General features: G+C 49.3%; 2 protein-coding genes and 1 non-coding gene across 7 annotated transcripts in view; 1 reads left to right on the forward strand and 2 right to left on the reverse strand.

Annotated features, from left to right (window-relative positions):
- LOC126524658 (uncharacterized) overlaps nucleotides 1-17,862 on the reverse strand; it is a 30,523-nt gene extending 12,661 nt beyond the window's left edge. For 2 of the 5 annotated variants that reach the window (XM_055067418.2, XM_050172962.3), the window contains exons 1-4: nucleotides 17,754-17,862; nucleotides 17,426-17,485; nucleotides 14,411-14,771; nucleotides 12,793-12,982 (exon numbers count right to left, since the gene is read on the reverse strand). In XM_055067418.2, coding sequence (XP_054923393.1) covers nucleotides 12,793-12,982; nucleotides 14,411-14,771; nucleotides 17,426-17,485 — 611 coding nt within the window. In that variant the 5' untranslated portion in view covers nucleotides 17,754-17,862. Of the gene's footprint in view, nucleotides 1-12,792; nucleotides 12,983-14,410; nucleotides 14,772-16,770; nucleotides 17,486-17,753 lie in introns of all 5 variants that reach the window. The other 3 variants (XM_050172964.3, XM_072287336.1, XM_055067417.2) reach the window with 3 other exon arrangements.
- Nucleotides 7,463-7,538, reverse strand: TRNAF-GAA (transfer RNA phenylalanine (anticodon GAA)). The gene has a single exon. It is a non-coding gene; the product is annotated as a tRNA-Phe (tRNA).
- Nucleotides 17,863-18,408: 546 nt separating the features above from the next.
- The window catches only part of fabp (fatty acid binding protein), a 41,781-nt gene continuing 36,743 nt past the window's right edge, over nucleotides 18,409-23,446 (forward strand). The window contains exon 1 of the mRNA XM_050172968.3: nucleotides 18,409-18,628. Coding sequence (XP_050028925.1) covers nucleotides 18,556-18,628 — 73 coding nt within the window. The 5' untranslated portion in view covers nucleotides 18,409-18,555. The remainder of the gene's footprint in view (nucleotides 18,629-23,446) is intronic.

A 23,446-nucleotide genomic window follows, 5' to 3' on the forward strand; every position in this document is an offset into this window, starting at 1 on the left:
TGTTGATCACTGCCAACAATGAAGGCAGACGGCCTGCAGTCACCTTTAAATGGCCCCTCACCAGGCCCCATAGCAAATTTTGGTTATATGCTGCAAGTTGTTACGTGCTCTCTAGACAACGTCCTGCCTCAAAAAGTTTTCAGATCGGCTGATTAATAGCCGAGATAAAAATATTTCAGTGTTGCGAACCCATTTCAGCAGGCGAGCTCCACTGCATAGCGAGGCTCCCTCTCCAATCGCCCCGTCTAGTCTCCGCAAGCAAAATTCCTTCCCTACGTTCTCCCATGCCGGACCTCGAGGATTGCGTGACATAGACGTCATGCCCCGCCCCCGCCATCATTCTTTTTTAGACTTTTTTTTTTTTTTCGGCACTGCACTTCAGGTATGCATATGTTATAAATCAGTCAAATTATTTCGTGATCCCCTTCGAGTTCGATATATCCGAGACAAGCTGTACAATCAACCTAAGATTTTCAGAGTCCCTAAGGGCGATGAAAATGTCCGAAAAATTGGGCAGTAAAAAAAATTATTCCATGCCCTTTACTACTTCCAATGGCTGAAATCGCCACAGGCACGTCTGAAATAGTTCTGAAGGCCTGCCAGTACACTTATTAGGCATAGTGGTGCTTGTACTGTGACAGGAGATGGTGAGCGTACACGTTTAAATGAAGAATGCATATTTGTCCCGTGACCGCAGAACTTTACATATGCTTGACACCTTTTAAGGGGGGACACGGGTTGTGGCGACCAAAAATCACATAAAACTAGTTTTTTTTTTATTGCATTTTCGGAATGTACAGCTATTATTGCATCTGCATTGTTAATTTCATACAGATAACATCAGTATTTAAGCCGCAGGGACGCCTTATACGACATGTACTAGCTGAATTTGAGGCAGAACTTGCGCTGAAACGGCACATTTTCTGAAACGCGCGCCTGCTCTTCCATGTGTGCTAGTGCGGACATCTTGGTCTCATTTGAAAGAGGCGACTTTTGCCTTAAATTCCCGCCAGAACGGGCCCCATTCAGCCATTGGCCACTTAGAAATTGCACGGCAAAAAAGGGTACTAGAATGCCCTCCTATTCGTCACTTGGTGCACGTGACTTGAGCTTGCCTCCCGATTGGTGGAACTGCACAGCCATCGTCTGCTCCACGCTTAGAGCCGCACATTGAGGTGCGCCATCTTGCCCCAGTGTCAATGCAATGTCTGAAACGGAGCGCAAATTTCGAATGTGGCACAAGTTTGGAGCGAAAAAAGTGCGCCGGACGCTCATAGAAAACTTGAAAAAACGCTGCTCAACACTGCAAAATGCCCAGGACGCCACAACCTCAGCATCCAATGCCAAAATCATCGATGCAGCAACGGCAGGCCTAACGACCGCATCGGCTGCTGTGGATACTGTGACAAGTCAGTCTGCCGTGGACCCTTCGACCAGCGCTTGTGTACGGCAAGATACGATCTACCGGCAACCCTCCGAGCTGGAGGAGGAGGAAGCGAAAGCCAAAGCAAAGCTATCGGAGTTGTCTTCCGCTCCAGCGATGGAGAGGAAACGCAAGTTCGTGGGTGACAGTACTGATGATGCACGTCGCCCACCTGATGGGACTACGTTTACGATTGTGGATTTGAATGTCGTGAACACTTTATTAAAGTTTGCAAACTGCAACATCTGCAATGGTGCCTTAGAAATCGTCCGAGACGAACGGGGATACGGACTCACTGTGAAGCTGCGTTTTATGTGCGCAAACTGTGGAGATATTGAGTCAGTGTAGAGCTCGCCGCGCATTCACAGTGCTGAACGAATGAAACCCTTTGCCGTGAACGTTTTGGCTATGCGTGCCATGCAGGCAACGGGGAACCGACAGACTGCATTCAATGACGTTTTCTCGTTGATGGGCATCAGCCGTCGGGCTCTTCACGCGAAAACGTGGCAGAGCTATGTGAAGACAAAGTTGACGCCAGCGGCTGATCGCGCGGCGTGTAATCTGACGAGCGACTGCATGCGGTCGGTTCGCAAACTTTACGCCAAACTGAATGTGGGTCATACTGGGAACATCGCGGTGTCGTATGCCGGGTCATGGATGACTCGTGGTCATGCGTCCCATATCGGCCTCGGCACCGTGATCGATTTGTTCAGCGGACTTGTGCTCGGCTTTGTTGTATTGAGCAATTTCTGTGCTGGGTGCGAGTCGGGGCCTAAGGAGAGTGACCCTTCCTATGAAGCCTGGAAGAATGGCCACAAGTGTCAGAAGAACACTAATAGTAAAGCTGGGGAGATGGAGGTGGAAGCTGCCCTCATCCTTTTCAGGTGATCAGTGGAGCGGTACAATCTGCGGTATACAATGGTGCTTTGTGACGGGGACAGCCGCAGTTATCTTGCTTTGCAAGATGATGAAGTGTATGGGTAAATCCCAATTGAAAAAGAGGACTGCGTGAATGAAGTGCAAAAGCGCATGGGGACGGCCTTGCGCAACTTGGTGGCAAAACACAGAGGCCCTGGACATGAGAGTCTTGGTGGAAAGGGCCTCTTGACAGCTGACTTGATCTCCAAGTTACCCTCATTATGGACGGACTCTGAAGACCCAAAAAGGAGATGTAAATGCCACTCAAAATGCAGTGATGGCCACATATCATCCATCACATTACATCAAACGATGATGTGGCTAATCGCACTCTTTGTCTATCAGGCCCAAACTCCTGGTGAAAGCAAAATGCTGCAGCGGTCAAGGGCTTATGGACGCGTGGCGCCATCTGGCCAGTAATAGAGGAACTACTGCACACCATGTTTTTCTTGCGTTCCGGCGCAAAGGCTCCTGCAAAAAAAAAAAGGAAAAAAAAAAAACAAAAAAAAAAAACAAGAAAATAACAGCGTAGAAGGTAACGCGGAGTTTTCGAAACATGCCGCCGAAAACGCGTCGCCCGCCGCTGAAAAAGAAGTCTTTTCAAAGTGATTCCGCTGCTTCTGATGCCAATATTATCGATATGAGCAGTAATGAGGAGTCCGTAGAGGACACTGGATCACCTGATTTCGACTCCGACAGTGATGATTCGTCTACACAGCCCAGACCTTCAACTAGTATGGCAAGGTAAGCATAGTTTTGGATGTCCCTGTTATACGATGCGCGTGACGACACCTGTTTACGTTTTTCTTTCAGGGTGTCAACTATACATACGGAAGGGATATTTTGCCAAACACGGGTGCCGTGCCGTGCCGAGTCAGGTTCCCACGTGCCGAGTCAGGTTCCCACCGAAACGCGGACCTGATGTACACCTGGACGTGCTGCGCCCGAGTGAGATGCGGCGGCTAGGTTTCTCGTTGCACTGGACATGTTCATGATGTTTTTTACTGCTGACATGATTTCCACTTTCTGTGCACACACGAACAAGTATGTGTGGATGAAGACTTTTTTTAGAAGCCCAGCTATGCTCAGTCAGCCAGATGGCTCCTGACTAGAGGTCACGCCCCCGGAGATGTTGCATTTCATTGCGCTGTTGATTTACATGGGCATCGTGCAACTACCTAGACTCCACTTGTATTGGAACACCGGAACAATCTATGGCGGTCTACTCCCAGGGAAGATCATGAGCAGGAAGCTTTTCTTCTCCCTGCTTGCTTTCTTGCATGTCTCAGACACTGAGGATGATAGTGCTGCTTCAGCTGGCAAACTGCGGAAGGTACTCCCGCTACTTCGAGACATCAACGAGGCGTCGGCACTATTTTTTCAGCCACGGGAAGCCATTTCAGTCGATGAAAGGATGGTGAAATCTAAAGCACGCTCGGGAATCTGGCAATATATTCGAGACAAGGTGACGAAGTGGGGCTACAAATTGTGGGTTTTAGCCGAGTCAGGAACTGGATACACATTACAGTTCTTCGTTTACACGGGCAAGCGGGAGACACCGGGACCGCATGGATTGGCTTTTGATGTAGTGGGTAAACTTTGTGATAAATATTTAGGACAGGGACACAAAATTTACATGGACAATTTTTATACTTCGAAGCACCTTTTCGAACACCTCCTTCAGTGCAACGCTGGCATGTGGAACAACGAGAAAAGATCGTCGAGGCTTCCCTGGCGATCTGAAAGATTCAAAATGGGAAAAGAAAGCTGAACGTGGAGACAATCATTGGATCAGAGAAGGAAATGCCTTGTTTCTTCAGTGGAAGGACTGTCGGGCTGCAAGTCTTATGAGCACCATTCATACAGCCAATGAACATGTGCCTGCAAAGAGACATGCAAAAGTAAGCAACAAGTGGAGCGAGAGGACCATAAGAAAGCCCTTGTTGGCGCATGAGTACAACACAGGTATGCTGGGCGTTGACAAATCTGACCAGATCATTGGAACATACAATGTGCTTCATAAATGTGTGCGCTGGTGGAAAACACTCTTTTTCCACTGCATAGATATTGCTTGTGTAAATAGTTTTGTTCTGTTTCAAGAGCATCGGAAAGAGCACCCCGATATTCCTGAGCTATGTCCGAGTGCCCGCTTTGACCAGCTTTCTTTCCGAGAGATGTTCATCAAGCAAATTTTGAATCTTGATGATCAACCAGCCAGCATCTCTTATCTGCCACCCGACTGGTTTTGCCACAAGCCTGAGAAGGTTGACAACCGAAGGAACTGTAAGCAGTGCTATGAGAAAACCAAGAAAGAAGTGAAGCCAAATGTTTTTTGCAGCACCTGTGAAGTGCACCTTTATTTCAAGACTACAGTAGAACCCCGCTGTTACGTTCCTCACTGCTGCGTTTTCCCGGCTGCTACGTCGCTTTCATCCGGTCCCGGCACAGCTTCCATAGGATCCAATGTATAAAGAACCCCGCTGTTACGTAGTAGCTGTGAAAACGTTCCCGCATGATGCGTTGCAGCCCGAACTCGCCTGGGCTAAAGTAGGCAACGCGCTCCAACCGCCATTTTGGCTTTTGACGAGTTTTGACCGGGCTTGGCTATGGAACTGGCTGCAAAAAGCCGCACGCCAGTTCGAGAGGCCGCCACTAGGTGGCCATTCGTGAAAAATGCTCTCACTATTATCACTGTGATTACGGTCACCGCATGGTTTGTTGGACGGCTCGACTCACGGAGGAAGGAAACTCGGGAGAGGCCCTGGCGTCACCCTTTGCGAAGCTGTAGCTAAAGGGAAGCCGGAAGTTGGTGTTGCTCATGGCGTTGCTCCGCCTATCGGGCCAGCTCTCCTCTCTTGTTTACATTTCTCGCGAAACCACGCCATGCTGCGCGCAACCGGGCTGCTCGGACGCACGCGCTCCGCAGCAATACTAAACAATCGTTAGCACGTTAGCATGATTACGCCAAAGAGGGCAACATTTCCTGCGGATATTCCTTCGTCCGTTGCCATTGCCGTGGCGCGGTGACGACGAGGAGCACAAGCCACATGATGCCGGGGAGTTGTTAAATCCTAGCTTTGGAGAAGCCGTCGCGGCTCTGGACCTCCTCCGCAGGTACGTCGCACCTCACAGCGACGCTGACAGCAATGCGGCCTTCCAGGCTATTGAGAAACGTGTGGCGATTTCTAGCGAGCGAAAGAAATGGCAAGCCACCATTCTAGATTTCTTGTTAAGTTCTAAGCGCACTCTGTGAAAATAAATTGTCTATAGTTGAAGCTGCACTTTTTTCATTCATTTTCGGAGCTTTCCTCACTGTTGCGTTTTCCCGGCTGTTACATTTTTTTTCCTCGGTCCGGTGAAAAACGTATGAACGGGGTTCCACTGTACAAGTAACAGTTTCGCCGATTGGCACATGCGTCAAGGGCGCCAAGTTCAAAGGTCGCTTGAAAATGTACTTTTTTACCTAGAGTGCTCAAATTTTCAGGAAGTGTACCCGAGTTCACGGACAATCATTTGTATATTCCAGTTTTTTTTTCTTCTATGTGTGGTGAAGTACCGTGTCAATTTTGTGTCTTCGCATGTGTGTTTTCCTTACTTTTCTTCAGCTTTCAGAGATAAAATATAAAAAAATGTCGCTGTGATTACTTTGTATTTTATTTACATTGCAAAGGCAAAACAATCAGCTACATTTTCATATATAACAATCTATTGTACAACAAAATTTCCCAAGAAAAAAGAGATGTAGACACATAGCAAAAACGGCCGTTTTCTGTGGTAAGGAAAGAGTTAAACGGGCCAAAGTGAATGAATGCGAAATTAGCAAAATTTGGTCAAAAATGTTCTAACTTTGCGCAGTTGCCATTTGCGATTGTGGTGGCCGCCATCTTGCACTTGTTTTGAAGCTGTTTTCTTTGTGCACATTTTGCTAATTGCTAATAGTGTCGGTTTCGATGAAGCGAAACCGACACTAATGCGTCATTTTTGAAGGATGCCTCAGTGCCGCCGATTGGCCAAAGCGCGCACAGCCCCGCGCGCCTTGCTCTTATTTGTCTGGCCCTGTTTGGCGCGCTCTCGACCGCTCTCACGTTTCACTACGTTTGTTTATCTCTGGCATCATCAAGCCTCTGTATATGTTCTCTACGCGCTTGATTCACGTTTGATAAGGTGTTCATTTCACTGCCCGGCTGGAGGAGATCGTCTTCTCAAGGCTACTATGCGTCAAGCAGCCGTGGAATGAACGGAATGCCCGACAAAAGGCAGCTAGGCCTGTCATACTTTCGGAGTTGCCATTTACTGGTCTGCCTGGACATTCTACTGGATCGAGTTGCGAGCTGCACGTCTAGCATCAACACTTCATCCGCCGCCCAAGCCACGTGTGTGTTGGCACAGATCGTATAGGCACTGTTTCCTTCATGACTCAAGAAAGCACGCAGTGATCGCTGGAAAAAGGCCTGGCGTCGCAGTCTGCAATGGAGCGATAGTTCAAGCTGCTGGGTGTCCATACGAGAGAGGACGTCAACAACAGCGGAACCGAGTTTGCAATCGTGGATTTATCCATCGTACAAGAGTTCCTTGGACTTGTTCTGTGTCCCGGGTGCAGCTAGAAAGCGATGATGCTTTCAAGGACCCCGCCAAGGAGTACGGGCTCTCAGCAATGTTCTGACAACGTTCTGTCATCATAATGCTGCGAGAGCATCACAACTTGCCACAACATGTGGCAGAAGCAATGCTGCCTGTATATACGCGGCTATCCGAAAAAACCTTGCTCTAGAGATGCCAGCGAGGCAAGGCACAGAATTTGAATGGGAGCCTTCACTCAGTGATTTGGAGAGCCTCAAAGGAACAGCATGCATCTCTCTTTGCCGTGCAAGCTGCTGTTGGGGAAGCTGTCCTACGCTTCAACACTGGGAACCTGCTTGCGTCCACTGCAATCCTACAGCAGCTACACATGAATATTCCTGGCACTGCATCTCAGCAAGCAAAGGAGAAAGACTGCCATCGAAGTGCTAACTCCAGCAATGAATAAAGGGAAAATCAGGCATCCACCCGTTCATAGCAACTGCTACAAAGGAAACCCATACGGGTTCCTCAAAAGAAAAGCCTCATAGTTGAAGAAAAATTCGTCCTGGTCCGGGACTCGAACCCGGGACCACCGCCTTTTCGGGGCAGCCGCTCTTACCATCTGAGCTAACCAGGCGGCTATCAGATGGCAGGGCAAAGTCGAATTTGTCGACAACACGAAGCAAAGGCAAGAGTTTGACGTAGTAGTTCTGCGGAAACCCACAAGGTGGAGAGAAGTAATGAATAAAGGGAAAATCAGGCATCCACCCAGTAATGTTTCGTTCGTTCTCTGTCCTCGCTTCACCGTTGGAACTTGAAGCTTCTCGGACGATGATCGGCAGTTGTTGGATCAAACGCAGGCAGGAAGCGATGAGATCAGATGTACAAGATATATTTATAGGTAAACTTTTCTATATACATAGCAGGTAAAACAAATACATTACAAACTTGAACAATTGAGAAACAAAGTCTCACTCTTCGACTGTCTCAATGACTGTTAGAGCCCAGACTCGTTTTAACGTACATAGTACGGAGGCTCACTGATCTATCAGCAATCCTGATTTCAGCCAAGTCTGAGGGACAGCATGTCGTCCCAATTTTTATAGCCCAAATATACAAAGAAAAAAAAAAAGGCGGTAGGGCCGTTGACCCGTCCCACAGGTTCGGTTGCCAATCAGAGTCAACCGTTTGTTAAGCCACAACCCACAGGGATGGGCTTACTCTTAAAAATAAACATATTGGAAAACAAAGCTCTTTTCCTTCTTCCCCGAAACTCCGTTGCCCTCTCGTTTCTGCGTAGTTAGTGACGGGCTCAGCAAAACACGCCAGGCCCGAACAAGTTATCGCTAGACCGCCTCAAATCCCAACGGCGTCTAGGCCGCAAATGTCTCGGAAGCAGGGGCATCGACACCACGTAGTGCCGCTGTACTCAAAGTTTGGCCGTGTGGGAGACGGATGGCCCTCCTTGTTCTTCAAACTTATTGTCTACAAGACAAAGTTCTCCGAGTGAGTGTTTACAAGATGCCGCCGTCCGAATGCACTCTTCACGTGTGCACCGCATCCCCACAGCGTGCACTGTAAGTTGGCCTTCGACACCACACAGGCAGTCGCACCCAACAACAAGGCTGGCGATTGCGTTCCGGACGGGTAGAAGAATAGATTCCTGCTCCGTATATGCGGCACGGGGTCAAGGTTGCTAAGCCCTTCTTAACCTCGGCGGCGCCTCCAATTAGGTACTCGGGCGCCAGGCCCACGATACCGTGTACAGCGGTCCCTTTCAAGGCAGGTCTGTGCGGACTCGTGTGACCGTCGGCGGACTGCCAACACCCTGCGCACAATACCGACCTCCCGGAATCGGCATTCGCCCTCCTGGCGCCTGCCGCGACGCGTCACCCAACACCGCGCGGTCCGCGACCCCACATAATACAGAAACGGTTGCCCCGCTGACATGGGGGGGGAGTGAACCCCCTCTCTATACACACAGCACGTGGCCGATTCGTGACACTTAAAAACACGAACAATCAGAGCGACCTTACACACCCGTTCATAGCAACTGCTACAAAGGAAACCCATACAGGTTCCTCGAAAGAAAAGCCTCATAGTTGAAGAAAAATTCGTCCTGGTCCGGGACTCGAACCCAGGACCACCGCCTTTTCGGGGCAGTCGCTCTTACCATCCGAGCTAACCAGGCGGCTATCAGATGGCAGGGCGAAGTCGAATTTGTCGACAACACGAAGCAAAGGCAAGAGTTTTGACGTAGTAGTTCTGCGGAAACCCGCAAGGTGGATATAAGTAATGAATAAAGGGTTCATTACTTCTATTGCTTACTGCATACATTTCTCTTTCTGGCAAAAAAAAAAAAAGATATGCTGATAGCTGAAATAGGACAGAAGCTATTTTACCTTAAAAATTGGAAGTCTGTCAGAATTGTTGTTTTGAGAAATCAAGGAAAAACGTTCTGCAACATCTTTATTGGGAACGTAGCAATAAAACCTCAAGGAAATGTCTCGCGCTGGCCGTCGGTGGCCAGTAACTGAACTCCGGCGCAGCCTGTCGAATTCGTGCGGCAGTTGAATTGCCGGTTCCGCATTTCCAATGTCTTTTCGATGCTAGTGGCCTCGCAAAGAAGCTCGTCGACAGTCTTCGGTGGGCTTCGCACCATACCAGCGAAAAGTTCTTCCTTTACACCACGCATCAGTAGCAGGACTTTCCTTTCCTCGGACATTTCCGGGTCGGCGTGGTGGAATAGGCGGCTCATTTCTTCTGTAAAAATCGCGGTGGTCTCATTAGGCAGCTGCACTCTGGTTTCTAGTAGTGCTTGGGCTCGTTCTCGGCGTACGACACCTGTGAATGTCTGCAGGAAGCCGTTTCGGAAAAGGTCCCAGGTCGTTAAGGTGGCTTCTCTGTCCTCAAACCACGTCCTGGCAGCGTCTTCCAATGCGAAGAAGACATGTCGCAGTTTGTTGTTGCTGTTCCAGCTGTTAAATGCAGCGACCCTCTCATACGTCTTGAGCCAGGTTTCCGGGTCCTCGAATGTTGAACTGCGGAATGTCAGAGGCTCCCTGGGCTGCTGCAGCACGAGGGACGCTGGGGCTGCCATTGGGGTGGAATTGGTGGCAATCTTCCTGCCCGTCTCAGGTAGAAGTCCGTGCTCTGGGAGCAGTCCTTGCAGTTAGCGGCTAGCACGCTGGTCTTGTCCGGTACATGAACGCAGAAGCACCTCCACCAGATGTCACGTGGTGGCGACGTTGAAGAACACAGTAGCAATACTGTGAAAGACAAAACTAACTTTTATTGGGCGAACCTGTGCCCACAAAAACAGGCTACACTTATAGCACAACGATAGCGGCGAACACGGTCGGCGATCGTCGAAAATCTGATCAGCGGGTCAAGCGCGTCGGCTTTTATACAGCAGTCATCGAATGTTTGAGACTAATCGTTGGGACCCGCATGCCTTCCACAAAGTTCTACACCATTCGAGTCACGCGATGAAATCAGGTAACACAAGGTTCGGCGACAACAGACAGCGGATAGAAGCATCGATAACTTTCCAGAAACTTCGGATACATGCAGGCGCGTCAAGCGCTGTGCAATAACATTTGTTAGGTGGCAAAACGTGGTCGCCCAATAAATATAAGCACACGTGTCAAAAGGTCTGCTGTCAGTCGACGCTTTCCGCCAAGGCTCTGAGAAACCGGTGCTTTGTGCTTCGTTATGGGGTTGCGCAAAGCTGTGCCCATGCGCTTTCGCATGTGATTTACGCAATCCTCCTTGTCAATCTATGTATCCATACACCTTTTTCTCTTCTTGCAAGGCAAGGCGCATGCGACTGTCCCCACCGAGCTCAGTGGTGTAGCGAAGGTTGTGCCGTTCGAGAGACCTCCCGAAAAGAATAGGAGCGGCCTCCACTTCCATTTCTCCCGACTTCTAGTCAGTGTTCTTCTGGCACTGTGACAGGCCTTCCAATCTTCGAAGGAAGGACTACCATCTTAGGGGCCCCGCTCGCATGCAGCGCAGAAATTGCTCAAGACAACATAGTTAATAACAATACCAGTGAACAGTTCAATCACGGTGCCGACACCTATGTGAGAGGAATGTTCGCGGGTCATCCATGATCCATCGTACGACACCTCGATGTTTCCGGGATTGCTAAGGCACAATTCAGTGTAAAGATCGCGGTCTGCTGCAGGTGTCAGCTTTCCCTTGTCTTCGTGTATAGTCCGCGACGGCTTATGTTCATCATTGAGAACACATCATTCAGGGCTGTTTGGCGATTTCCAGTTGCCTGCATAGCGCGAGCGGCGAGAACGTTCACAGCAAACGGGTTCACTTTTTGTGCACCGCGCACGTGCAGCGAGCTCCACTTCAACAACACCACACCACAGTTCTCGCACGTAAAAAGCAACTTGACAGCAAGTTCGTATCCATGCTCCTCCTCTCCGACTATATTCAAGTCCCCACTATATATTTTGCAATTGGCCACTGCAAGCATAGTATTCAATGCATCTAAACTGACAACGGTAAACACAGTCCCGGTATTGCAGTATCGGTGCTATCAACTAGTAAATCTCGCTTCCTCTCCGTTGCGGGAGTTGATGAGAGGCGCTGCAGATTTTCTTGCGTTTTCCTTTTGCCCTCTTCGAATTCTACTGGCTACAGAAATTTTGTGTCGTGACACACGCTACTTTCGGTACCTCCGTCAGGCAAAGAGGGCGAAGGGCTTGTTAGGCCTATGTCTACATCGGAGTTATCGGCGATCGGATCGGCGACAGCGCCGGCGGGCGCCACGATTTCGACGCTTTGCTGGGTTGCGGAGCGCTTCTTACAGTTCTCAATCAATGTACGTCGCACCTTCCTTCCAGCAAACTTGTTCCTCGTGTGGAATTTTCTTCCTAAACGGGCCATCGCGCAGCAGACACTGATGCTAGGGCAATATGGCGGATGGCGCACGGCTGACTGAAGCGGGGAGCAGACGACGAGAAAGGAATTCTGCCAATCGTATGGCACCTTCAAGTCACGTACGCTCAACAACGAATAAGAGAGCGCGCTGGGACCGTTCTTTGGCACGGTAACTGAAGGGATCCAATGTCTGCATAGAGCCTGCATTGGCGGCAAATGGAAGAAATGACTGCTCTTTGCAGCGAGACCAAGATGTCTGCGCTACGATGTGTGAAATGGCAGCTGCGTTTCGCAGAAGTGCCGTTTTAGTATTAATTACGGCTCAAATTTTGCTGGTATCAATGAAACGAAGCAATGGTACGGCTAAAATACTGATCGAATAGTTTAGAAATTCGGTCTGGTTATGTAAAAAGGGCTGTAGATTTCAGAAATACCATTTTCAAAAAGTCAGTTCCTTTGCTATTTTTTAGTCCCAAAGACCCGTGTCCTCCCTTAAATCCTCGAATCTAAAACGCCGACCCTAGAGTTTGGCCTATGATTATTTCAAAAAGAAGAAAGTAAAACTATCGGCCTAGATTCAAAGAAATATGGTATGTTGACTTCACATTTACAGCCATAATTTGGCTAAGCAAAAATGAGAGGCAAAGATTTTTAGATTCACTCTCGTACATTGGCTCTATGGGGTATGTGACGGTGCCACAAAGGTGTCAGAGTTATAGGGCATGTCCGCAAAATCGGATGTTGAATTTATTACGGCCCACAGTGACGAATGTCTACCGTGTTTTTAAAACTAAGACCCGGCAACAGCTTCCCCCAATTAGCAGCAGGACTAGATCTTGGTGGTCTTGCTCTTACTGGCTGCAGCAGCCAGAACCGTTTGCACAGAGGGAAACGTATAATGACCACCACGTTTTAGACATCAACTCTACTGTTGCCCTTGTTGAAGCAAGGCTTCATTACATAAACCAACCGAGAGCAAGGAACTGCCCTACCTGGGCAGCGAGTTGGACACCTGTGGCGGGGGTGCATTGAGTGCCTCGAGAGGCATCAGGCCGGAGCGCACGGCTGCCGCCCTGGCAGCTGCTAGAGCGGCCGACACACCGGGTGGCATTGCCGAGGTTGAAGATGGGGCGGCAGCACCCACACTCACGGCAGGTGCCTGCTGGGACACCGTTGCAGCTGCTGCGGAACAAATGTGAACAATGTGTCAAGACCAGCATGCTAAGAATCCGGGCTCCTGTTGCTGACATCAGCAGCAGCCTATTTACCATATTTAATCGATCATTAGGCAGTCACGATTATAAAGGCCAGGGTGCATTTAGGGATGAAAGAAAAAGAAAGAACTAATGTGTGCACAATAATGGCATAAGGTGATACGAGTGGCTGACAAATTACTCAGACTCTGCGGGAATTGTCCGAAATACTGAATTACTAACACAACCAAAACGCAAAATCGCCACCATGAAATACAGGGGACAGAATCTTCAACATGCAGAATGTGGGTTATATGGAAATGTTGCCTTGAGCTATGGCTTCATGACAGCACGAACTTCGCCTTATGATGTGGCTTCACGGCATCGTGGCCCGCTGCCATCTGCCATAGAGCCACACTACAAGGCAAAATTCGCACTGCCGTGACACAAGGCAGGAGGCGACTTTCGTGGCTAAGGATTCTGCAAGAAACCGTCGCTTTATACTCGAATAAATACAGCGTGTTCCCTGCAGGATGAATGCCTCTCGTATCAATCTCCTATTTCCCGAGCCTTGCACCAGCTGGCCGTCTCATAACCAGCAAACTTCCTCATTTCATCTCGCTACCTAGTCCTCTGTCATTCTTGACTGACCTACCCTTGTCTTGGGCACCCTTTCTGTGACTAATGGACCAGCGGTTACGTGCCCTATGAATTACAATGCCTGCCTAAATTTTTCCTCATACAGTCAACAAGGATAACACCGCTGCCTTCCTACCTCTTTACGTTACGCCTAACGTTTCTTGTTCCATCCCTCAGGATGGCGCAGGAAATCTCTTTTGGCGGAAGAGTGAGTGCACTAGGTGACTTAATAAGACACTAAATTCAAATGTAAGTAACAAGGTACAGTTTCAAAAAAGCCTAAAAAAGTGACAATCACCATGAACAGAGTTTCTGCAAGCAAGAAAGTGACGTGAATGCAGGCGAAGGCTCACAATGCAATCGTGAAAGTGCAGTATACAGTCCCACTCATAGCCAGTAACTTCACGTGAAGCACAGATAACAAGTGTATTGCGCTGAATATTTAAGGAAAAATGCTTTGAGGCACACTGACCTTTACAATAGGAGAACGCATACTCGCAGTGCCCTGTCAATATTTGCACAAATGTGGTGCCCTCTTCGAGGAAGACTGGCTTGGTTCAACATAGGATAGCTACGTAACAGGACCCAGTTCGTCACAGCTGACGTGAAAAAAATATGGTCACAATTTACTTACGCAGCTAAATCATCTCGCGGCTCTAAGACAATCACTGCGAGGTTTCAAGAAGGGAATTCCGAACAGTCTAGCTTTATTATAGTACAACTTTAGCAAGGCACCCTACAGCTAGGCCAAGCCTAAACGCAATTCCTTAACACTCACACGCTGTGACTGCCAGCAAAGCCCTTGCAGCCATGCTGCTTGCTGGGGGGGCAGGTAGTCCGACCTCCATTTGCAACCTCTCCGCCGAGGACCTCTTCGGGACTTCCCTCCGGCTTCGGCTCCCGCTGCGACTGCGGCTCTTCCGGTGGCTCCGCGAATGCTCCCGGCTCCGCGAACGCTCCCGGTCTCGACGATGGGAACGCTCTCGGCTGCGACTACGGTCGCCACGACGCTTGTGAGACCGATGGCTTCCACTGCCCCTGGAGCTGCCGCGATGGTCCCGGCTATGACTTCTGGATCGGCTGCGGCTCCTCGAACTGCTTCGGCGGCGACTGGCGCCACGCCTGGAGTTGTCGCTATCCTGGGAAAGAGAAACATCTAACATGGGGGATAAAGGCGGGCGTGTGTCACTATGGGTTCCCTGAGCCCAATGATGTGCAGAGTAAGACTGGAAAAAAACAGGGCCTGAATTTATCAAAAGAGGCCCCTAATGCAAATTCTTTGGGAATACTGTATCGAGGAGTGAAACGTAACACTATAACGCTTTGCAATTAGTGACGACCTGCACTTGCAGCAAAGTTGGGCAAGCTGGTATTGGTCCGCTCTCACAACAGCTCGAAAAGACAGGACGCGAGGAAGACAAGGCAGCACATATGAATGAAGCCTGGTGCTTGCCATCTGTCACGACTGCTATAAAGAAACCCGTAGAGAGTGCACAGAAAAAGCAGCATGAAGCTTACTTTAGGTGACATGCGCTGCTGAAAAACAGTGCACAATCTTTACCGAGTTTTCAGCTGTGCTGAGAGAAGCTGGATTCTTTGAGGAATTCTAGATATAAGTCTAGTGTGCTTACACAAATGCAAGCAAAGATGCTTGCAGACATTCATACACATTTTGCAGAGGCAACGTAACAAAGGCGAAGTTTGGTTCCGTGCTAAGAATGACGTTTAATCCTGCAATCTGTACTAGAGCTGCCGCAGCAATAACATGACTTTATGAAAATTGGATAATGTCCGAAATTGTATGGCGACTATTTTCCTAAAGCATGATTGTTGCTGTTATGCATGAAAGCAGATGGAAAAAAAAAAAAAAATACATTGCGAACTGAATTCACATCGGACCACTTGCAAAGCAGAACTTGCATCTTGCTAGTGCACCGCAACCTTCAAATGGATAGTCCAACATGGTCCTCTTTTTTTTTTTGCCAAAACCGATAGATGACAGAGGCATTATTATTCCAATTAAGGCTAGGCCTACATTGTGATCTCTGGCTCTCTCAAAGAACTGCAAGGTTCACGTGCCTGTACACCGATCTTGCTACATACAAGGCAAGCAACTGAGGGGCACTGCCTACACGCAACCAATGCACACTGGATGAAGGTTGCCCACAATATTCGATTTTGCTAGACTTTCTTGCATTTTTTCAAGAAATCCACAGCCCTGGCACTGATGTGACCCTCAGGAAATCGCCCTCTATCTTGTACTGAGACCACAAAGACACTTCACAGCTGCACGTTCTTAAAACAAAACTAGAATGCTACACGCGCCTTCTGCGCACTGCGTGGCGTTCAACAGCCCACACGTGCTCAATTTCGCCTAGTTTGTTCCTTTGGGCGTCTTCGGCGAAATTTCAGCGTAAAAGGTTGCGACCAAGAAAACCCAGTCAAGATACAAAGAGAATCTTGTCCACGTTAAATGCCAGATGTAGTTTTTAAATGCCATGGCGAACATCAATGTCAGACGTGGCACATAAGGAAGGATTCCGTAATGAAGTACTGCAGGCAGCACATGGCCAAGTGAAATGTTGCTTTAAATGCAATACCACCACCAACCAACAAAAGAAAATATGAGATTTAACCACCGCATTTCCCCACGGGACATTCCTGCCCCACTACCAAGACATCTGCAAATACGAATTGGCAACCCTAAGCCATGCACACCTAACCCCCTTGTAACCCCCCCCCCCCTTTTTTTTCCTTATGGAAGACAAGTTACAAAACAAAGTTGACTGCCCTACTTGCCTCTTTGTAAAGAAGAATACTTAGTGACTGCATAATTCAAGCAAGCAGCAGCGCACGTTTTTACGAGCACTTAGACTGCACAACAAAGTGTGCGGCTGCAAATTACATGCAAATCAAGTACATTAAATGGCAACAAGACTGAATTAGGCTCCTAAACTATACTATTTTACTACTTCACCGTTGCAGGCTTCGCCGTTCTTTTTTGTTTTTTTTAAGGCTGAGCAAGGGGAAAGGAAGAAATGAACAAAGGCTACCTCTACGGGAGGGATATCAGGCGTCAAATAAGGCAGTCTAAGAGACAAGAATGACAGACTGTTTACCGTGAGTAGCGTTACGTACCTTCGCCCCGCTAGGCTGGGAGGGTGTCATCCGCCTGTGGTCGACAGTATGACGGTGCCAATCTCAAGATGTTTCTTGGGTAGCAATGGTCATACAAGACGTGTTAATACCGCGGGAAAAAAGAACATCACGAACGGCTCTTTGCTTTTTAAATTTATTTATTTAGCACGGTTCGTAAATCCTGACTCCCTTATCAACAAAGCTGCGCGGCTTAAAGCCTTACTCTTCGGGGAAAGCCCGCTTACAATATCAAGGACCTTTCGACGGAGAATCATGACATGAAATCATGATTCATGAAACAGCTGCTCGAAAGCACGGCGAACTTTACATGAGACCAAGTTTTTTTTTTTTTTTCAGTGTTTCTCAATGCAAAAGACCGAACACAAGAGAACATAGGTGTTATCTCAAATTCTCTGCTTTAAGCGGCTGCTTTGCTAGCAAATCCCAGTCGCTTTATTGTTAGCTAGGGTACTACGACATTTACGCACGCACATTCACAAAATCGTGACAATCACAGATGACAACATGCCAATTGCGACAGTGAAAATATCGTAAAAGAGCAGGCAGACTTTCTTTTATCTTTTTTTTTTTTTTTTTTTTTTGCAAGCACGAAAAGAAAGGCAGGAAACTGGGCTCCGTTAGGAGTGAGGCCTACCGTCCGGCTGTAGGCGCTCGGTGGCGTTCTGTCGGACCGCGTCGGCGAGTTGCGTGTCATCTGTGAAAAAGAGAAAACACGCAAGTGCAACTTGAGATGAAGAATGTTCGAGCCCTTTACACTACAACGGCTGCAACAAACCATCGTTTTCGCTACTACGAGAATTAGCTTGCAACACGCTAGGCCTAACGCCCCAAACTCCCGTGTCGTTTTCGGCTGGCTGCTAAAGATCTACGTACTTTGTGCACGACTAGAATGTGCACTTCAGCGCATAATGCTAATTACTTGTATAATCATAAGAGGGTCTTCACACGAAAGCCATTCTTACCGTTGGACAATATTTAGCAGACTACGACGTAAGTGCCTATTACCAGCGCAAGCAGTAGCGAACGAGCCAAGCAAAAACTGAACAAAAACGAACGCCGCTGCGACAAGAGGCCCCCCGGTGGCGATACGAGAAAGCTCGCTGACAAAGAAAAATAATTACACACTTTTATTAAAAACGGAGAGTAGATACAGTGGAAACTACAACACTTAACAGCAACGTGTGTTACACATTGTGTATATTTGCATAAAACTATTCCTCCGTGCAGCGTCTGGTGCGGCGTATCGAGTGCTCCTTCACTACGCGGTCCTTACTCATCAACCAACGATAATTAACGCGTGAGCCACTCGAACTTTGCCCCGCATATTTCTGCGCAAAACGCCCGGGTAAATGCACTGTTCCCCACGTGCCGCTGGCGACAGTTGCTGTTTGTCACAAGCGCTTTGGACTTGAAAGGGTGAAAACGCGGAGGAGGGTCAGAAAGAACTAGCGATGCTGAAGAAACCGGGAGGAGGAGGAGAGCTGCGCGGGATCGCGGCACCGCTCCTCTTCCTCGCGTAGTGTGTGTGATTTGTCCAGCGCCCTTTCGCTTTCTCTCTCTCTCTCCCTGCCAATTTGCACGCGCCCATGCGCCCTCTCCACCCGCCTCCGTCTACCGTGCTGAGCCAGTCTCGAGAGGCAAGATCGGCGAAGCCGTCATCACAAGTTGACTGCAGCCCGTCCCGCTCAGAACGCTCGCAGCCGCCTCTCCGCCAGCGTCTCACACCTCCAGCACCGACCTACCAACCCACCCGTAGCTAGAGCCATGGCAGCAGCTTTCGTCGGCAAGTGGAAGCTCTCCGAGAGCGAGAACTTCGACGAGTTCCTCAAGGCGCTCGGTGAGTTTTCTCATGGGTTTTCTTTTACGTTGGAACGCGGCCACCTTGCCTGCACGTGCGTCTAGAATCAAAAGTTGTGCGGACGCAGAAATATTTGTGGCAACGGACGCGGATGCTTCGTTTACTTTTCTCCGTCTTTTTTCTTTCTTTTTCTTTAGGACATCATCGATCGCGGCCGCTAGCTACCGCGTTTTCGAATATAGCGGCGCGCCGTCGTATCACGCCACCCAACTGCCGGCGTCGTCTCACGTGGCTTTTCCTTTCCGGAATCTCCCGGTGGCAGCTGCCATAATACGACCGGTGTTCGGCCGGGAAGCCGAACATCGTCCCGGTGCCGGGGGTGAAAAAAAAAATTAAAATCCGCTGCTGCTGCTTCGCAAAACTGTTTGTCGACAGCGAAAGAAAGATCGTTTGCTTCCTTGGCGGCTTAATCTTGCGCCGGCATTTCCTTTAGAGGCGCTGCAGTTATTCAGCATAATATGGAGACGGCCGGGGGAAGGCGTGTCACGCGATCTTGCCACGCCGCGGCGCCCGGCATTTTGCCGCTAGCTTGTGCAGGCCGCATTGAGCTCCGTCGTTTAGCTCGTCGTTGCGGGCGCCCAACCGCGTGCACTGTTCTTTTCCCCCCGACAAAAGGCACCGCACAGGGGCGAACCTGTTTTTACATCGTCTCGGCGCGCGAACCGTTGTCGCCTACCGGTTCTCGCTGTTTAACTCGGGCAGGCTCGTCGCACCGTGCGCTTTCTCGGGGCGTTTTCTTCAACTCATGCTCCATTTTCCACGAAGCTATGTGACCCGCCGTGGTCCCTCCCGCCAGAACCTCAAGCGCAAACAAAGTTCCAACGCGGCTTCATAGTGTCGGTCGCGCCCTTTTTCAAGAATACAAGTGTTTGTGTGTGTGTTTTGGGGTGGGGTGGCTACATGACGTCATGTGTTTGACGCCCCCCTCGCATCCGTGACCCCTATGCCCCTTCTCTAGCCGACAGACTGGATAATTTTTTTTTCTATTTCCTCGTCCCATTTTTATGCTGATCCAGCGCTTCCCTAAGCACGTAACGGTACCATTAAAGCGTGACGTCACCGCCCCTCTTCGTTGTCCATATATATGACGGTCGATTCCCGCTTTCCTTCCTGCTGTCCCGTCCCCAACGCATCACTTGCACGAGCACACATACTCACAAAAAAAGAGAAAGGAAAAAGAAAAAACGTGGTACGCTCACATTCGTTGATCGCCCGCTCCTTTGTGGCCATTGTCTCGTCCCCATCAATGCTTGAGCAAGCCGGCGGGGAGGTCAATTTAGCGCACTTTTGTGTCGTTGTCTGGCATGATATATCTGTACATATTCAGGAACGGGCTTTATTTTTTCACTGGCATGCAGTGTCTATTCGACTTCTCGGTCATTGCTACGGCAGAGTCGCGTTATATATTTCTGTTATTTGCTGAAAGCCTTCTGACCCAACACGATTCGCAGCAATTGACGCGTGCTTATCTGCAGCATCTCGTTTCCTAGTCTTCTTTACCGCTGACGAACAGCCCTATGGATCGGCATTTTAATATGCGACAGATTTTCGTCACGAGGTCGTCCAATGTTTGTCCGTCTGAGGGCGTTCATACCGCATGCCAGCAGAGACAAACAGAAAAATCGTACTGACTATTCTAGGAGCGGCGGAGGGCTTCAGAACCGGCAAATCTCTTAACAATTCGAACTGATTTTCAAGACGCCTGCCGGCATTTCCTGCACTGTAGAACAAGCCACCGCGCACTCCGTGTACTCCTCGAGACAACAGGCGGCGTAACACGACACAACTACAGCCGATCCAACACAACAGGCTGTGGGTGCGGGGCATCCAGGAATAGCGGGGAACTAAGAGAGGCGGACGGGCTAGCTGGAGGGTTTGTAATCCGAGAACCCGGAGAATTCACACTCGAAATTCTACCGTCTGTTCCAAATGAATACTCGGCTTTATTGGCACACTACAGGGGAACCGGGATACGATATCCTCCCCCACATAAATCACTCACGAGGGCGGAGGCCACTGATTGGAGACGGCTCCAGACACGAACCTTGCCCAACTTAAACCTACTGAGTGAAATGTACCCCACCAGATGCGCAGCTAAATGCCCGGGGTGCGGTCGGAAGCCCACCTTCTATCGCACCACGTGGGAATGCCAACCTATAACACCAGTCCCCAAAATCCTAAATCCAAGTGCGGAGCGATGGGAGGCACTGCTGTCCAGCGACCGCTGCGAGGACCAAATTGGTCTGGTGCAGCGAGCACGCAGGGCATCTGAGGCCGTTGGAGTCCTGAACAAAGGGCCCCACCCATGCTGAACCCAGTCACGAGTCCAAGAAGACCGCGACAGACAACAAAACATCCTGCAGACACCAATAAATGTTTTTGATGATGATGATCAGAACAGAATGTTTCTTTTGCCAACAGCATGTTTTTCGCAAGCACAATTCCAGAAATTAAGTAACGTACAAAGATTAGTTCTTTTCAATAAACTATTCTTTTCTAAACTAAACTGTTCAGCCGTATTTTGGGAGGGCGTCGCAAGTTAGCAGCAGTTCCCGTGTCCAAAGGCGGGCCAGAAATGCTGATGCAGTTCCGGATTGGACATTATTATTTCAGAATCTGCAGCGAAATACGATTGGGTGTTGCACGCATTAGCGTCTTCGCCGCAGCACAGCGGAACACTACGTCACCCAATGACGTCGTCGTGGGCTGGTGGCCTCCAGGCATCCTGAGAAGCGGCATGTGTGCGGGGACGAAGCTTAGCGTCGGGAAGCATCGTTCGTATATATAGGTGCTTGCGGACAAATTGTGCACGAGTGTAAGAGCGCTCCGGAGAAAAAAAACACCACATTCTCATCCGCGTCAGCTTAATTAAACTTTGGAAGAGATGACGTAAGCATGTTAATTACAACAGCGAAATAAGACAAATAGATCAACGAGTGTTAACTTTGACTTACTTTTTTCTGCTCTTTTGCGTTTGCACAAATATGCGACCACACGTGGAAGCTAGCCACTTTAGTATTTTGTATACGAAGAAGCCAAAGGCATTGTAAAACGCTTCGCGCAGCAACACTCGTGCAGAAGCTCCGCCTCTACCCCCCCCCCCCCCCCCCACGCACACACTCCCGCCGGCAGCTTTAGCCTCATTGCGACAAGAAACTTCCATTTTTGACGCCCCTGACTATACTTCGAATGAACATACGCAAATGTATAAGGTACGGTGTACGTTGGATAGTATCGGCATTCGGAATGGCATGACTTCGGTAGAGTTATGCCATAGTGGCAAAGGCAAACATACCTGTGGTAGCGGAGCTTCCATAGAAGATCGTACGTTCAAAACATGGCGGTTCATGTGACTTAGTGGCATTTCTGTGACGAGGGAACGCTTCCGGCGGAATAAAAAAACATGAAATGGCGCCATATCCGTTAAAAAAAAAAAAAACTGACGTCATCTTAGTTTGAAAGGCGCGAGATTTATTTTGGTGACCTATCATTAGGGCAATGTTTTCACGTGTCCCTCAATTCGACGCGACGGTCATTGCGCGCTAAAAGCGACGCAGCGAACAGGTGTCGCACCCGCGCACGACGCATTGTTTGTTTGCGGGCCGAAGAGAGCTTTCGGTGTTGAATGATTGTCGCATCGTCGGACGCCAAGCCCGTCGGCCAGCGCAGCCGCACGAAGGCAGCTAAGTGACAAAAATAATCTGGCGGTCGTAACTCATTACTTTTTTTTTTCCTGACTGGACGCGTCATATACCCACGATGAAACGCACCTTGCAAGCACAACGCCACCAGAACTCGAAACGCTGACGAGCAGTTAAACGAGCGCGACACGTGAAGGGGGCGTGTAAGCGGGTGAACTCTTACGACCGCGCCTTTCTGGATTCTGCAGGAGCTGCCTACCTTTCGTAGCACTTTAGCGGGCGCTATAAATGAAACTGGCATTAATTTCTAATTTCAGACTGAAAGAATCCTTTGTCTTTCCGGACAAGATGTATATAAAACGAATTAAGAAATTTCATCTCCTCGAATATATTCAAGTTGTCTTGTCTTCAATTAAAAAAAAGCATTTTCTTTACTAATGCTTGCTCCCTCCTCACCAAGTCACGCTTCAGTCGCTGCTCCATTAACCGCCTTTGCTGGTGGCGGTGACAATTGATTCTGGGCCGCTTTTCGTTCCGCTTCTCCGCGACCCGTTTGAATCGGTCTTGATGGTGGCTCGATTCGTTGGAGAACACGAGGTCGGGGTTTGGGTTCGTGAGCGCGGGGATCTCATACCGATGGGGGGGGGGGATGTAGGATAATAATACAATGGTATTTACTGTCGGGTGCGCCTTCGCTGAACCCCCGAGCGGTAATTTATTTGGAGCCCTCCATACTGTACGCCATCCGACGAAGCACGGATGTAGTTTTGCGAAAGATACGTCGGGATCATTTGTCCACACTCGTGACACTAACAAAAATACGTGCGGACTTGCCTACAGCCTTTATTTTTTCTGCAGCAGAACACATTTGTGAGCGTAAACACTGCATGCCCCCCCCGCCCCTGCACCGGCATGTGTTTGTCGGCACGTTGATTGCGACGTCGGGCGGCGTTCGTCGCTTCCGACAGGGCCGCCCGTCACTCGTCACGATCCTCGTGACGGCTGAGATTAAGAGGACGCGGTGCTTCGCAATCAGACCATCAGACGCTCGCTTATCTGGCCACCGACTAAGTACGCGTGGAGAACAAGAAAAGCAACGGCCGTCGCCCATCTATGAAGATAACTGCTTGCGGAGTACTCCAGACCCAGAACCTCC

This window comes from Dermacentor andersoni, chromosome 3, assembly GCF_023375885.2.
Source record: "Dermacentor andersoni chromosome 3, qqDerAnde1_hic_scaffold, whole genome shotgun sequence".
NCBI classification, from domain to species: Eukaryota; Metazoa; Arthropoda; class Arachnida; order Ixodida; family Ixodidae; genus Dermacentor; species Dermacentor andersoni.